Source organism: Oncorhynchus gorbuscha, unplaced genomic scaffold (genome assembly GCF_021184085.1).
Source record: "Oncorhynchus gorbuscha isolate QuinsamMale2020 ecotype Even-year unplaced genomic scaffold, OgorEven_v1.0 Un_scaffold_1363, whole genome shotgun sequence".
Lineage (NCBI taxonomy): Eukaryota > Metazoa > Chordata > Actinopteri > Salmoniformes > Salmonidae > Oncorhynchus > Oncorhynchus gorbuscha.
In genome coordinates this window covers 114,366-131,673 of record NW_025746160.1, presented here as the reverse complement: position 1 = coordinate 131,673, position 17,308 = coordinate 114,366, and the positions used below count along the sequence as shown (strand labels likewise).

The window sequence follows — 17,308 nt, the reverse complement described above, 5'->3', positions numbered from 1 at the left end:
AATAATATCTTCACTGTAACCGCTCCAAATAAGGAAAAGCATTGCTTTGCTTTTGTCATATTGGCAATCGTAGGAATGACTTTATCAGTTCTTTATCAGAAGGAATTATTTTTATTATCCAATGGTTGCTCACAATGTGAAGAGCTTTGATTCATGTCAGTAAATGAAAAGTGTTCTACAAATGCAATGTATTATGTATAGCAAACAAAAGGTATAGGCCAATCTTTGACGCAGCAATAACCAATAGGCTCAATTAATTAAATATTAAATTCCATCTAAGCTTTGGTTATGTTGATCATACTTAATTCTCTACCATGTATAAAATAATAAATAATATGACGATATAGTACTTTATTTTTATTGTAAAATAGATCATATGTCCTATAGTGACCCCAGGAACAGCACCAATATTAGTTTACTATGGTTCTACAGTATTTCCAATATATGCATCGATTTTTGTTTTAACATCCCTGTCAAGTGAATAATGAGAGATAACCAATGACTAACTGTCACTAACATGATCTGCATACCCATGCAAACTGCTGAACAAATAACCATCCTGTCAATTCATCTCTTAGCATGCAGCGACACAATGGAGTCAACCATGCTGAACAATTGCTGAGCCTATAGTTATGGTTCTCTGAATGAGGAGGACCAACCGGGTGGCTTAGTGAATACCCACCGCTGACTGCTCTGCTCTGGATATAGGCTTCAAGCTAAAGAACAAGTATAACCTCTAATGGCGTGCTTTAAATCAATCTATGATTTCAGCGCTGAGACCTTGAACGGTCAGAGCGTTCCTCTCAGTATCTACAGGGGCAAGGTGCTCCTCATTGTCAACCTGGCCACCTTCTGAGGGTCAACGATAGAGGAGGTAGGCTAACGAGGATTTATGGTGCTAGCCTATACAGGCTAACAGCCTAATGCTGGCATAGGCCAAACTTTTGATTGTGTTGTAGTATCAGAGATATTCTAGAGTCAGCCCAAGGGGAATGTTGAGGTGGTGTTCTAATTGTGTCTGTCATCTAACAGTACCACAGAATGAATGCACTCATGGAAATGTTTGGTGACCTCAACTTCACTGTCCTGGGATTCCCCTGCAATCAGTTTGGTCTTCAGGCACCTGGTAAGAGAGTCCTTTTGAAATAACAATAAAGATTTTTGATCTGTTGTAACTTACAGGCCTACTTTGTCTCTAGGAGTAATGCTGTGTATCAAAATGCTAATGTGTGGGCTCCCGAGTGGCGCAGCGGTCTAAAGCACTGCATCTTTACTACAGACCCTGGTTCAATTCCAGGCTGTATCACAACCAGTTGTGATTGGGTGGCGAACAATTAGCCCATTGTCGTCCTGGTTAGGGGTAGGCCGTCATTGTAAATAAGAATCTGTTCTTAAATGACTTGCCAAGTTAAATAGTATGCTTGTTTGTCATGTGTGATGATGAGACCAGTCTGTTTTTATAAATGCCTCTGTTTCAGAACTAATAAACTCACTGGTCTGTTGCATTTGTTGTTGTTTCTTCCTTCAGAGGTAAATCATGAAACCCTCAACCTTCTCAAGTATGTAAGGCCAGGTGGGGGGTTTGTCCCCAAGTTCCCTGTGTTTGGCAAGATCGAGGTCAATGGGTTGAATGAAGAACCTCTTTTCGCCTATCTCAAGGTAGTATATTTGACATGTCCTCTTTTCGCCTATCTCAAGGTAGTATATTTGACATGTCCTCTTTTCGCCTATCTCAAGGTAGTATATTTGACATGTCCTCTTTTCGCCTATCTCAAGGTAGTATATTTGACATGTCCTCTTTTCGCCTATCTCAAGGTAGTATATTTGACATGTCCTCTTTTCGCCTATCTCAAGGTAGTATATTTGACATGTCCTCTTTTCACCTATCTCAAGGTAGTATATTTGACATGTCCTCTTTTCGCCTATCTCAAGGTAGTATATTTGACATGTCCTCTTTTCGCCTATCTCAAGGTAGTATATTTGACATGTCCTCTTTTCGCCTATCTCAAGGTAGTATATTTGACATGTCCTCTTTTCACCTATCTCAAGGTAGTATATTTGACATGTCCTTATGCACTATTATGTACTGCACTCTGGGGGCAAGTTGAATACCTTATGGACATTAGACCTCACTAACAGCATGTGTTAATGTCTTGTACAACAGGAGTCTCTGCCCTATGTGAACCCTGTCATAGGAGATATAAAGAGGTTCTACTGGTCACCCATCAAAGTCAACGACATTCGCTGGAACTTTGAGAAGTTTCTAATCGATTCTGATGGGGAGCCTTTCAGGCGGTAAGTTAAGGTAGCCTAGTGGTTAGAGTGTAGGGACGGCAGGTAGCCTAGTGGTTAGAGTGTAGGGGCGGCAGGGTAGCCTAGTGGTTAGAGTGTAGGGGAGGTAGCCTAGTGGTTAGAGTGTAGGGACGGCAGGTAGCCTAGTGGTTAGAGTGTAGGGGCGGCAGGTAGCCTAGTGGTTAGAGTGTAGGGACGGCAGGTAGCCTAGTGGTTAGAGTGTAGGGGCGGCAGGGTAGCCTAGTGGTTAGAGTGTAGGGGCGGCAGGTAGCCTAGTGGTTAGAGTGTAGGGACGGCAGGTAGCCTAGTGGTTAGAGTGTAGGGGCGGCAGGGTAGCCTAGTGGTTAGAGTGTAGGGACGGCAGGTAGCCTAGTGGTTAGAGCGTTTGACTAGTAACCAGAAGGTTGCAAGTTCAAATCCCCGAGCTGACAAGGTACAAATCTGTCGTTCTGCCCCTGAACAGGCAGTTAACCCACTGTTCATAGGCTGTAAATAAGAAGTTGTTCTTAACTGACTTGCCTAGTTAATTAAAGGTTAAACTATATATATATATAAACAAACACATGAATATAAAATGTATCAATCATTCATGCATTCATTCAATTAATTAATTAACAAATAAGATTTGAAAATACTTAATGTCCTATTCTCCTTTTCCCCAGTTATGAACTTCATGGCCCTACTGAGAAAGTGGAAAAAGACATTGCAGGCCTACTATAAATGGAGTCATCTGTTCCCTTTATGGCTGTCAAGAAAGTGGGTCCTTCATCAGCAGAGGCAGAGTGACGATCCCTCAGTAAATGCAGACTAAACGCAGCTGAGCTGGATCTGATGGGAAAGGGAGAAGGACTCTGAGTTTCAGTGCATTCACTCAGAATATCAGATCCCTCCAGCCCCTGTTGGTGACCAGAAGGCATATCACTATGGTCTCAATATAACTAACTACTCCCTTTTGTTATTGTTGCAAAACAGAGGAAGTCAATAAATCTTTTGGCTGAAATCTTAAAATGTGTTGTCCATTTAATTGTTTAACATTGTTAAAACAACATGTGTAGGCTACAGTAGGAGAAACCCAAGTCTCCAGCTGCATAGAAACTCAAGCCTACTTGTATGGAAGGATATACAATATACACAATTTAACTGAGCTGTGGATGTTTGAGAATAAAATACAATTCACTACTTGAATTGTTTTATGTTTGACATTTCTATACTTTTACATTTTTACGATCAAAGTGACTGCTATTCTGTAAAAAATACCCCCTTTCTTTAAGGTGGTAATGATGGTAGACAAGGAAGAAAAGTGGAATATGTTTTGAGTGAATATGGAATGGAGGATATCACAGAACCTTTGGAAAAGCTACAGAAGGAAATTGAACGTGACGAGAGTGAGGTTGAATTAACTGCGGTGGCAGGTGGTGTTGTGAGGGAGCTTAGCGTCATGTGTAAAAACAGGGACACGTCCTCCAGTAGCTCAGAGATGGAACCTGAGAGTGAGGTTGAATTAACTGTGGTGGCAGGTGGTGTGGTGAGGGAGCTTGGCGTCACGTGTAAAAACAGGGACACGTCCTCCAGTAGCTCAGAGATGGAACCTGAGAGTGAGGATGCAGTTTGGGGAGGACCGCCGAGTTTGAATAAAGTAGAATCTGGTCCAGTAGGACTGACATTTTTTGAGAAAGTGGACGCTTGCCTTTTGACGGATCCATTTGTATTTTCAGGGTGGGTGAGAAAGGATTAAAGAAACTAGTTGTGGACTTGTGATATTTTTGTGTGTCTCTTCTGATCAGAGGGAGCAGGCGCTCCGTGTCACGCAACTTGAGTCAACATTTGTTTCTTGCTTTGCTCTTAGGAACAGGACACCATTGAAAGGAGTGATTTCTCGGGTAGCGTTACGTGTGAAGTTTAAGATTCCTGGTGTTTGTGACGCCCGCCGTGTAGGTATTCTGTGACTGGCTTCACCCTCCAGTACAGTAGATGGCGGTGTATGCACCTTCAAGTTCGATTCAATCCACCAACCAAATCCCAAAGAAGAAGAAGCAAAGAGGCAAAAAAAAAAAAAAAAAAAAACATTGGATTTCCCGAAGTTGTCACCGGACGCATGCGTATTTCACTGTTCAATGTCACCGCAACAATTGAACATGGCTGCCGTGGGTTTCAGAAATTGGGCTCGAGCTCTTTCCAAGGGGAAACAGCCAGGCTTCTCGGCGCTTTTCTCCAAGTCAGAGCAGGTTGGTTCATGGATCTTTATCGATATCGTTGAACAAATGTAAAATGCCTGCATCACGTAGGAATGGAAGTGAGAACATGCCAGGCAAAGTGTCGCTAACCTTGAGCTAGTCTACAACAGAGCTGCATCTCGTTCAGGGGTTTACTAACGTTAGTAAAAGCTGCATTCAGTATTATGTAGCTAACTGTCTACGATCAAATATTAGGCTAGATCCCATACACGGTTCCCTGGCCAGCCAACTTTACTGCATTTGGATAACTTGTGCAAGTAGCTACGCTGGGTATATATATATATATATATATATATATATATATACCAGCAATTCCTAACGTTACTCTCAAACGGCTAGTTAGCTAACAATCCCACTGGTTGATCATGGGATAAATGGTACTGTATTAACTTCTTTCTAAATGTTGTATAGCCTCTGGACCTTCCAAGGGCATGCTGCCAGGGCCATACCCCCAAACGCCCGAGGAGAGAGCAGCTGCAGCGAAGAAGTACAACATGAGGGTGGAGGATTATGAACCAATCCCGGATAATGGCGAGGGGTAAGGAAGTGGGGTCCCGTGGATAAGGAAGGACACACATGCCATTGTTTTCCTGTCATCTATACACCACCCCATTACAGCAGGAGCTATGTTGCTTTGCCAGACAACTAGCAAATTGATTTGGTAATTCAACCTGTGGGTTGAACTCACTGAAATGATTGAGGCTCTGCATCCCAAACAGTATACAATTCCCTACATATTTTTGACCAGAGCCCTATGGGATGCACTATATATAAGGTACGAGAACAAACATTGGACAGCAATGGGAGTGTTAACGTTTCAGGATATGTGCATTACCTAAGGTTATTCACCTACACACTTGTTTCCCTGTTGTGTTTCTGTAGGTATGGAGACTACCCACAATTGCCAGACAGATCACAGCATGAGAGAGACCCCTGGTATTCCTGGGACCATCCAGACCTGAGGAGGAACTGGGGGGAGCCGGTAAGATAGAGGATGAACTGGGGAGAGACTGTAAGATAGAGGAGGAACTGGGGAGAGACTGTAAGATAGAGGACGAACTGGGGAGAGACTGTAAGATAGAGGACGAACTGGGGAGAGACTGTAAGATAGAGGATGAACTGGGGAGAGACTGTAAGATAGAGGACGAACTGGGGAGAGACTAAGATAGAGGAAACTGGGGAGAGACTGTAAGATAGAGACAGGGGAGAGACTGTAAGATAGAGGACGAACTGGGGAGAACTGGGGAGACTGTAGACTGTAAGACAGAGGACGAACTGGGGAGAGACTGTAAGACAGAGGATAGAGGATGAACTGAACTGGGGAGAGACTGTAAGACAGAGGACGAACTGGGGAGAGAATGTAAGACAGAGGACGAACTGGGGAGAGACTGTAAGACAGAGGACGAACTGGGGAGAGACTGTAAGATAGAGGACGAACTGGGGAGAGAATGTAAGACAGATAGGTTTCTACACACTGACTGACTAATAGTGTTGTCAAGATAGAGTATCAGATCTCACTCTACTTAAACTGAACAAAAATAGAAATCCAACATGTAAAAGATTGGTTTAGTATCGTGACTACACAACTGAGACTATATATTAGGTCTGGGACCATACCTGTATCCCAATACTTGTTTAGTATCGTGACTACACAACTGAGACTATATATTAGGTCTGGGACCATACCTGTATCCCAATACTTGTTTAGTATCGTGACTACACAACTGACTAATAAGACTATATATTAGGTCTGGGACCATACCTGTATCCCAATACTTGTTTAGTATCGTGACTACACAACTGAGACTATATATTAGGTCTGGGACCATACCAGTATCCCAATACTTGTTTAGTATCGTGACTACACAACTGAGACTATATATTAGGTCTGGGACCATACCAGTATCCCAATACTTGTTTAGTATCGTGACTACACAACTGAGACTATATATTAGGTCTGGGACCATACCAGTATCCCAATACTTGTTTAGTATCGTGACTACACAACTGAGACTATATATTAGGTCTGGGACCATACCTGTATCCCAATACTTGTTTAGTATCGTGACTACACAACTGAGACTATATATTGGGTCTGGGACCATACCAGTATCCCGATACTTGTTTAGTATTGCGACAAGAAAACAACACCCAGCGGATTAACTCATTTAGGAAAACAGCGCTAATGTTGGAAACATTGTTACCCAGAGTCACATTTTGTATTTATTTTCCAAGCAATAGCACACATTTTACACAACGCAGGTTTTTATAAAGAACCAAAGAGTCTGTGCTGCTTCGTGTAAATGTTTTGCCATGGGAAAATATGACAATACTGGTATCGTTACAGCCCTACTGTATATTATTCACAGTGCGCCACTTGTTGTTTACTGTAAAGTATTGTGTACATTTATGCATGTAGACATTTGAAATGTCAGGAAGTGAATGTGTTTAAGCTACGACTCATTATCTGCTCATGTATTTCTCCCTGACTCATTGACAACTGGGTTGCCTGCAGCATACCACCCTGCATACCACGCTGCATACCACTGCTGGCAGCATACCACCCTGCATACCACCCTGCATACCACTGCTGGCAGCATACCACCCTGCATACCACCCTGCATACCACTGCTGGCAGCATACCACCCTGCATACCACTGCTGGCAGCATACCACCCTGCATACCACCCTGCATACCACCCTGCATACCACCCTGCATACCACACTGCATACCACTGCCTGCAGCATAACACCCAGCATACCACGCTGCATACCACTGCTGGCAGCATACCACGCTGCATACCACTGCTGGCAGCATACCACCCTGCATACCACGCTGCATACCACTGCCTGCAGCATAACTGCCTGCATACCCAGCATACCACGCTGCATACCACGCTGCATAGCATACCACGCATACCACGCTGCATACCACGCTGCATACCACTGCTGGCAGCATACCACGCATACCACTGCTGGCAGCATACCACGCTGCATACCACTGCTGGCAGCATACCACCCTGCATACCACTGCTGGCAGCATACCACTGCTGCATACCACTGCTGGCAGCATACCACCCTGCATACCACCCTGCATACCACTGCTGGCAGCATACCACCTGCATACCACTGCTGGCAGCATACCACGCTGCATACCACTGCTGGCAGCATACCACGCTGCATACCACTGCTGGCAGCATACCACCCTGCATACCACTGCTGGCAGCATACCACCCTGCATACCACGCTGCATACCACTGCTGGCAGCATACCACCTGCATACCACTGCAGCATACCACGCTGCATACCACTGCTGGCAGCATACCACCCTGCATACCACTGCTGGCAGCATACCACCCTGCATACCACTGCTGGCAGCATGGCAGCATACCACCCTGCATACCACTGCTGGCAGCATACCACCCTGCATACCACTGCTGGCAGCATACCACCCTGCATACCACTGCTGGCAGCATACCACCCTGCATACCACTGCTGGCAGCATACCACCCTGCATACCACTGCTGGCAGCATACCACCCTGCATACCACTGCTGGCAGCATACCACCCTGCATACCACTGCTGGCTGCATACCAGCTGGCATACCACGCTGCATACCACTGCTGGCAGCATACCACGCTGCATACCACTGCTGGCAGCATACCACGCTGCATACCACTGCTGGCAGCATACCACGCTGCATACCACTGCTGGCAGCATACCACGCTGCATACCACTGCTGGCAGCATACCACGCTGCATACCACTGCTGGCAGCATACCACGCATACCACTGCTGGCAGCATACCACTGCTGGCAGCATACCACTGCTGCAGCATACCACCCTGCATACCACTGCAGCATGGCACCCTGCATACCACGCTGCATACCACTGCTGGCAGCATACCACGCTGCATACCACTGCTGGCAGCATACCACGCTGCATACCACGCTACCACTGCTGGCAGCATACCACGCTGCATACCACTGCCTGCAGCATACCACCCTGCATACCACTGCTGGCAGCATACCACGCTGCATACCACTGCTGGCAGCATACCACCCTGCATACCACTGCTGGCAGCATACCACGCTGCATACCACTGCTGGCAGCATACCACGCTGCATACCACTGCTGGCAGCATACCACGCTGCATACCACTGCTGGCAGCATACCACCCTGCATACCACCCTGCATACCACTGCTGGCAGCATACCACGCTGCATACCACTGCTGGCAGCATACCACCCTGCATACCACTGCTGGCAGCATACCACCCTGCATACCACTGCTGGCAGCATACCACCCTGCATACCACTGCTGGCAGCATACCACCCTGCATACCACTGCTGGCAGCATACCACCCTGCATACCACTGCTGGCAGCATACCACCCTGCATACCACTGCTGGCAGCATACCACGCTGCATACCACTGCTGGCAGCATACCACCCTGCATACCACTGCTGGCAGCATACCACCCTGCATACCACTGCTGGCAGCATACCACCCTGCTGGCTGCATACCACTGCTGGCTGCATACCACGCTCATACCACGCTGCATACCACTGCTGGCAGCATACCACGCTGCATACCACTGCTGGCAGCATACCACTGCTGGCTTGCTTCTGAAGCTAAGCAGGGTTGGTCCTGGTCAGTTCCTGGATGGGAGACCAGATGCTGCTGGAATTGGTGTTGGAGGGCCAGTAGGAGGCACTCTTTCCTCTGGTCTAAAAAATATCCCAATGCCCAAGGGCAGTGATTGGGGACATTGCCCTGTGTAGGGTGCCGTCTTTCAGATGGGATGTTAAACGGGTGTCCTGACTCTCTGAGGTCATTAAAGATCCCATGGCACTTATCGTAAGAGTGGGGTGTTAACTCCGGTGTCCTGGCTAAATTCCCAAATCTGTCCCTCAAACCATCATGGTCACCTAATAATCCCCAGTTTACAATTGGCTCATTCATCCCCCTCTCCCCTGTAACTATTCCTCAGGTCGTTGCTGCAAATGAGAACATGTTCTCAGTCAACTTACCTGGTAAAATAACGGATAATTCATTAAAAATCTAAAAATGGGTTCTCGTCTGTTGCATGTTTTCGTTCTAGATGCACTGGGATTTTGACATGTTCATCAGGAATCGAGTGGACACGTCGCCCAGCCCTGTGGCCTGGCACACCATGTGCAAACATCTGTTCGGTTTCGTTGGATTCATGCTGCTGATGTTCTACCTTGGGGAGAAGTTTCCATCTTACCAGCCGGTGGTAAGTATTGCATTGAGCATCAGTCTTTGTCTCCGTTGTAACCCCCTAAGATGTCACAGACCAGAAGATAATATATGTCTTTCCTGTTGTAACCCCCTAAATTGTTACAGACCAGAATATAATAGAATTATGTCTTTCCTGTTGTAACCCCCTAAGATGTCACAGACCAGAAGATAATATAATTATGTCTTTCCTGTTGTAACCCCCTAAGATGTCACAGACCAGAAGATAATATAATTATATGTCTTTCCTGTTGTAACCCCTAAGATGTCACAGACCAGAAGATAATATAATTATATATCTTTCCTGTTGTAACCCCCTAAGATGTCACAGACCAGAAGATTTCTTTCCTGTTGTAACCCCCTAAGATGTCACAGACCAGAAGATAATATAATTATATGTCTTTTCCTGTTGTAACCCCTAAGATGTCACAGACCAGAAGATAATATAATTATGTCTTTCCTGTTGTAACCCCCTAAGATGTCACAGACCAGAAGATAATATATGTCTTTCCTGTTGTAACCCCCTAAGATGTCACAGACCAGAAGATAATATAATTATATGTCTTTCCTGTTGTAACCCCCTAAGATGTCACAGACCAGAAGATAATATAATTATATGCCTTTCCTGTTGTATTGAACCCTTTCCCATTTTGGTATCTCAAGACCTTTTTCACTATGACTTCAGGGTAGCCTAGTGGTTAGAGCGTTGGTCTAGTAACCGGAAGGTTGCAAGTTCAAACCCCCGAGCTGACAAGGTACAAATGTGTCGTTCTGCCCCTGAACAGGCAGTTAACCCACTGTTCCTAGGCCGTCATTGAAAATAAGAATTTGTTCTTAACTGACTTGCCAAGTTATATAAAGGTAAAATAAAACATTTTTAAAAATCTGGATTTGAGAAGGACTTATCCAATAACAGCCTTTGGGTCTACCCCTCATGTGTGTCCCTTGGACACTAATATTGGATTTTACAATTGGAGCAACAGATCTGATCCCTGAATACAATTTAATGACGGGTGTGCACGGAGTCGGAGATGATGCTACTGCTGTTAGTGTTTTCATTGGTTTCCTTGCCCTGCTACCAAGTCAATAGTGTGAAGACGTGCACATTGGTAACTGAAGTGCATTTATCATATTCCAACATATTTTGCTATTTAATTTCCTTATGATTTATTTCTGGTATTTATTGAAGACCATTGAGCACCTCTCACACACTCACCAAACACATGTTTTTTTAAAGTAATAAGGTCTTCAAATGTCCTCTTCTGTAGGAAAGGTGAATGGGTACATCCTGTCTGATGCCCCATGTTAAGATCATCCCTGTTCTCTATTCCAGGCACCCAAACAATATCCTTACAGCAACCTGCACCTAGAGAGAGGAGAGGATCCCAAGAAACAACCTGAAGAAGTCAAACATTTTAACATTTAAATATCTGCTTCTCTCTAAATGTGTCTATTTCTGTCTAATAAAGAGTCTAATCAAGATTCCTTGATCTTTGACCTAGATCTTATTCTTTGGAAAGCTACTCCTTCTAAATCCCTTAAGATTGAATTGCTTTTCAAACTTTAAAACGTGCAACTCTGGAGTAAGCTGTTTGGGTACAGCTTTTTGATATCACTTATCTGTCGTCGCCTGCTTCCCGTGGCTCTCCTTTCAGAGAGAGCGAGGGAGGGAGAGAGGTAAAGAGAGAGCGGGAGGGGTAAAGAGAGAGACAGGTAGAGACAGAGGTAGAGAGAGAGAGAGACAGGTAAAGAGAGGGAGAGATATCAGTGGATAGTCCTATAGCCAATTGACATGGTAAATACATGGCTAATTAATTAGGCTACATGGTAAATAGTCAACGACTTTGTTTTTAAATGAAGTCCTTTTTATCATAGTGCATTATGGGGCTACGTTATATTTAATTTAGGGTGACTAATCATTAAAATATACTTTCCCACTACTGTAAAACGCTGCGCAAGTGGAGTCGTCATACGTCTGGGTCTTGTCCCCTAATATTTTTGGATTGAGTTTGATAATTAAAAAATACAATGTGAAAACGAGGCTGTTTAGGATATCAAATTATATATTTTTTGTGTGAATTAATTTACTTCTGCCAAATGTTTTTTCCCTTATTGAAGACCATTTAAAAAGCCTACAAAAAATGACACTGTTACATCCTTAAATACTGTGTCACTTTCATAGTGCATACAGTCACTACTACGCTCAATTTCAACTTCTAAACTTATTTGACTAACATAAAAATAGTGCATTCGGAAAGCATTCACACCCCTTAACTTTTCCCACTTTGTTAGACTGCATTTAGATTGTGTCACGAGCCTACAAGCAATGTCCCATAATGTCAGAGAGGAATTATGCATAAAGAGTCATAAGTTGCACGGATTCACTCTGTCTGCAGTAATAGGAGTTAACGTGGTTTTGTAATGACTACTTCACCTCTGTACCCCACACATACAATTATCTGTAAGGTCCCTCAGTCAAGCAGGGAATTTTCAAGCACAGATTCAAACAGACACCCATCTACCAATAAGTGCAAAGGTCACCTATTGGTAGATGGGTAAAAAATTTAAAAAGCAGACATTTGAATATCCCTTTAAGCATGGAGAAGTAATTAATGACACTTTGGAAGGTGTATCAATACACCCAGTCACTACAAAGATACAGGCCTCCTTCCTCACGCCGTTGCCGGAGAGGAAGGAAACCACTCAGGGATTTCACCATGAGGTCAATGGAGACGTTAAAACAGAGTTTAATGACTGTGGTAGGAGAAAACTGAGGATGGATCTACAACATTGTAGTTAGTCCACAATACTAACCTAAATGACAGACTGAAAAGGAAGTCTACAGAACAAAAATATTACAAAAACATGCATCCTGTTTGCAACAAGGCACTAAAGTAAATCAGCAAAGAAATGAACCTTATGTCCTGAATACAAAGTGTTATGTTTTGCTCAAATCCATCACTGAGTACCACTCTTCATATTTTGCTGCATCATGTTATTATGGGCAATGTTCCCCCAAAGCAATTTCGGCACTGAAAAAAATGTCAGGCCTGCTGAGACCAAACTTGAATGTTGTGAACATTCTGTGTAACTTTGAGCACATGTTTACTGTGAACACTTGAGGCTTTACCCACTTTAAGTTACAGTTTCAGACAGTGGTAGAGTAGGCTACTGTGGCTATTTGATCATGATGTAGGCCTACCAGAATGGCCTACCATCAACTGTAATTGAGATAATGCCACCCATAACATCTTAACATGGAAATAGCTGTTTGAAAATTGTCTACAGTACCAGCCAATGTGTGGTGTTCAATGCAGGCCTACATTTCATCAGACTTTTGAAAAAAATATACAGGGCTTGACATTAACCTGTTAATCCACTTGTCCTTCAGATGAGGGGACTGAAAATGTTGTGTTTGATGCAAGAAATGACTTTACAAAATAAAATGCATTATTATTCTCATTCTATTATTACAAAGAATCAAACAAATTATGCTACTCAGCTGATTTAAGCCTGCCTCAAAATACAACAGTGCCCCTTTAAGACATAACAAAGCTCTTTACCAGACTGGCTTTTCAAAGATGTCTAGAAATAAACAAGTTTTGTGCTCTTGTAGTAAACAATCACTCCCCTATTGTTGACTACTAATGCTCTATAACTGGGTTAATAAATGACTAACTAGCAAAGGATATTTTAAAAATGTACACACGTTGCTACATGCAGCTCTCGCTTTGATCTGAAAATGAAACACATCTACTCAAGACCACTCATGCTGTAAACACAGTCCAGTTCAAAGTGAACGGCATAGATCCATATATGGCAATGGTCTATTTGCATATAGGCCTACTGGCAGCTCTGATTGGTTAGGCCTCACCGGTCTGTGTGTAGAGTATGGGCGGAGTGGTGCTTGTCAATGAAATAGAATCCTACACGGATGTGTTCTGCCTACAACACAATGTCTTGACTAGTTAATTTTGTTTCGGTATGTTGCATTGAAAGTGGCTAATATTGCATTGATTCAATCACAATTCCCACAGTAAAGGGAAACGTTGATAGTGTTAACTAAGGGAGAAAACTTGACGAAAGTTGAGTGAAGTTCAATCCCATGCATCTCTGCGCAGGCTGTATGGCAGTCATGGGGAGTGGGGCGCCCGCCCACGCGCGCAGTTTAGAGGGAACATTGGTTATGGGTACGCTTGTCGTCGGGACTTTTTTAAAGATAAAAATAAATGGAATAGAGTTCAGCGCAGGCAGAATCTTAGAGAAAAACAAGGTGATCTGCTTTCTAACAGACACTGCGAGACAAATTCACCTTTCAGCAGGAAAACAAAAGCTCCCGAGTGGCACAGTGGTGTAAGGCACTGCATCTCAGTGCTAGACCCTGGTTCGATCCCGAGCTGTATCACAACCGGCCGTGATCAGGAGTCCCATAGGGCGGTGCACAATTGGACCCGTGTCGTCCGGGTTAGGGGATGGTTTGACCCGGGTAAGCCGTCATTGTAAAATAAATCATTTGTTCTTTAACTGACTTGCCTAGGTAAATAAAAGGTCAAAAAGTAAACTAAAACACAAGGCCAAATATATACGGGAGTTGCTTACCAAAGGTGGGAGAGTAACAATGGAAGCGGAGGTGATGCTTAATTCTTTTGGCGTGAGTGAAGATGGAGGAAATCACCTGAATACTGTAACATCTAATGGAGATAAAAGGCCTGAAGAGTGAAGATGGAGGAAATCACCTGAATACTGTAACATCTAATGGAACTAAAAGGCCTGAAGAGTGAAGATGGAGGAAATCACCTGAATACTGTAACATCTAATGGAGATAAAAGGCTTGAAGTAGTAAATCAAGATGAGCCTTGGTATGATAATGCCTCATTCTTTGTTCGAGTGCGATTCATGAACAAGGATGGTTTTTTTTGGGAGGGGGGGGGCATTTATGGTCACAAAGTAGATGAAGGATGCATTGGGAGAAGTCGAGTCAGTCAGAGTGTCCAAGAGTGGTGTGTTGTTGATTTCATTTGTGTGAAAAGAACAAAAGCAGAAAGCACTGTGAATGCTACGATTATAATATATGCCATTTAGCAGACGCTTTTATCCAAAGCGACTTACAGTCATTCTACGTATGGGTGGTCCCGGGGATCGAACGGGGATCCCGGGGATCGAACCCACTACCCTGGCGTTACAAGCGCCATGCTCTACCAACTGAGCTACAGAAGGACCACAATTGGAGTAGGACACTGGTAAGATGGCGCCGATAGAGATGGCAGCTTCACTTCAAGTCCATATAAGCATTTCGCTACACTCGCAATAACATCTGCTACCCATGTGTTAATAGGTGTCATATCTGGTGTGTCGATGAAGATTGAGGCTTCATGGTTTAAGATGAACATGCCAGGCATAGTTGATTCACGTCTCTTAACCACCACTGTCGAGAAGGTGTCCTGTGCAGAGGCCGTGAAAATTGTTGAAGCAGCGCGTAGAGATGATGAAGCTATTTTTTTGTGTTTATTTTACCTTTATTTAACCAGGCAAGTCAGTTAATAACAAATTATTATTTTCAATGACGGCCTAGGAACAGTGGGTTAACTGCCTGTTCAGGGGAAGAATGACAGATTTGTACCTTGTCAGCTCGGGGGTTTGAACTTGTAACCTTGCGGTTACTAGTCCACCGCTCTAACCACTAGGCTACTCTGCCGCCCCATGTTGGCCCATCTTAGTGATGAAGCACTGGATAAGGTATTGGTGTTGTTCAACAGAATGTAGGAATAGGTGAAACTACCAGCTACCAGCTGAAACTCCAACTGGAAGGAGCACTAGTGGTACCAATCTGGGAATAGGTGAAACTACCAGACAACTGGAAGGAGCAGTAGTGGTACCAATCTGGGAATAGGTGAAACTACCAGACAACTGGAAGGAGCACTAGTGGTACCAATCTGGGAATAGGTGAAACTACCAGACAACTGGAAGGAGCACTAGTGGTACCAATCTGGGAATAGGGGAAACTACCAGACAACTGGAAGGAGCACTAGTGGTACCAATCTGGGAATAGGGGAAACTACCAGACAGCTGGAAGGAGCACTAGTGGTACCAATCTGGGAATAGGGGAAACTACCAGACAGCTGGAAGGAGCACTAGTGGTACCAATCTGGGAATAGGTGAAACTACCAGACAACTGGAAGGAGCACTAGTGGTACCAATCTGGGAATAGGGGAAACTACCAGACAGCTGGAAGGAGCACTAGTGGTACCAATCTGGGAATAGGGGAACTACCAGACAGCTGGAAGGAGCACTAGTGGTACCAATCTGGGAATATGGGAAACTACCAGACAGCTGGAAGGAGCACTAGTGGTACCAATCTGGGAATAGGGGAAACTACCAGACAGCTGGAAGGAGCACTAGTGGTACCAATCTGGGAATAGGGGAAACTACCAGACAGCTGGAAGGAGCACTAGTGGTACCAATCTGGGAATAGGGAAACTACCAGACAGCTGGAAGGAGCACTAGTGGTACCAATCTGGGAATAGGGGAAACTACCAGACAGCTGGAAGGAGCACTAGTGGTACCAATCTGGGAATAGGGAAACTACCAGACAGCTGGAAGGAGCACTAGTGGTACCAATCTGGGAATAGGGGAAACTACCAGACAGCTGGAAGGAGCACTAGTGGTACCAATCTGGGAATAGGAGAAACTACCAGACAGCTGGAAGGAGCACTAGTGGTACCAATCTGGGAATAGGGGAAACTACCAGACAGCTGGAAGGAGCACTAGTGGTACCAATCTGGGAATAGGGGAAACTACCAGACAACTGGAAGGAGCACTAGTGGTACCAATCTGGGAATAGGGGAAACTACCAGACAGCTGGAAGGAGCACTAGTGGTACCAATCTGGAAGCCAGGGAAGGACAGGACATACTGGGTCAGCATTTGTAGTGCAGGAATGTGGGGTGGTAGTCAGGAAACACAGTACAGATATTCTGGCAGAGCTGATGGCCATACTGTTGGCCTTTCAGTGGGTGGAGGAAGTCAAGCCAGACAGAGTAGTTATTTGCTCTGATTCATGTGCAGTGTTAATGAGTATTCAGTCCTTTAGGTCATGTAGAAGACAAGACCTGCTGTATGAGGTGCTACAAACCCCATGGCAGGATTAGACAGATGGGAATACAGATAAGATTTACTTGGTCCCAGCCCATGTGGGGGTGGAGGGGAACGAGGCAGTTGATGTACTGGCTAAACAAGCATTTAGTAGTGGGGATGTTGATGTACTGGCTCAACAAGCACTTAGTAGTGGGGATGTTAATGTTGTAGTTTCAATGAGCAAGGCAGAGGCAAAAAGCCTGATATGGACAGTGATGGTGTAGAGATAACAGGTTAAAGCCTGATATAGACAGTGATGGTGTAGAGATAACAGGTTAAAGCCTGATATGGACAGTGATGGTGTAGAGACAGCAGGTTAAAAGCCTGATATAGACAGTGATGGTGTAGAGATGACAGGCTAAAAGCCTGATATAGACAGTGATGGTGTAG

At 44.4% G+C, this 17,308-nt stretch overlaps 2 protein-coding genes across 3 annotated transcripts; both read left to right on the top strand.

Moving 5' to 3' along the window:
- Positions 1–604: 604 nt before the first annotated feature.
- Positions 605–3,309, top strand: LOC124022378 (glutathione peroxidase 6-like). The gene is made up of 5 exons (XM_046337322.1): positions 605–874; positions 1,033–1,126; positions 1,529–1,659; positions 2,165–2,295; positions 2,955–3,309. The coding sequence occupies exons 2-5, from the start codon at positions 1,042–1,044 to the stop codon at positions 3,010–3,012; spliced, it is 405 nt and encodes a 134-aa protein (XP_046193278.1). The 5' UTR covers positions 605–874; positions 1,033–1,041; the 3' UTR covers positions 3,013–3,309.
- Positions 3,310–3,909: 600 nt separating this feature from the next.
- LOC124022375 (NADH dehydrogenase [ubiquinone] 1 beta subcomplex subunit 8, mitochondrial-like) lies at positions 3,910–11,267 on the top strand. Of its 2 annotated transcripts, XM_046337318.1 has the most exons (6): positions 3,910–4,008; positions 4,139–4,517; positions 4,938–5,064; positions 5,409–5,508; positions 9,628–9,783; positions 11,119–11,267. In XM_046337318.1, the coding sequence occupies exons 2-6, from the start codon at positions 4,274–4,276 to the stop codon at positions 11,209–11,211; spliced, it is 720 nt and encodes a 239-aa protein (XP_046193274.1). In that variant the 5' UTR covers positions 3,910–4,008; positions 4,139–4,273; the 3' UTR covers positions 11,212–11,267. The 2 variants fall into 2 exon arrangements, with proteins under 2 accessions (XP_046193274.1, XP_046193273.1); XM_046337317.1 differs by having other exon boundaries at positions 3,999–4,517.
- The last annotated feature ends 6,041 nt before the right edge of the window (positions 11,268–17,308 follow it).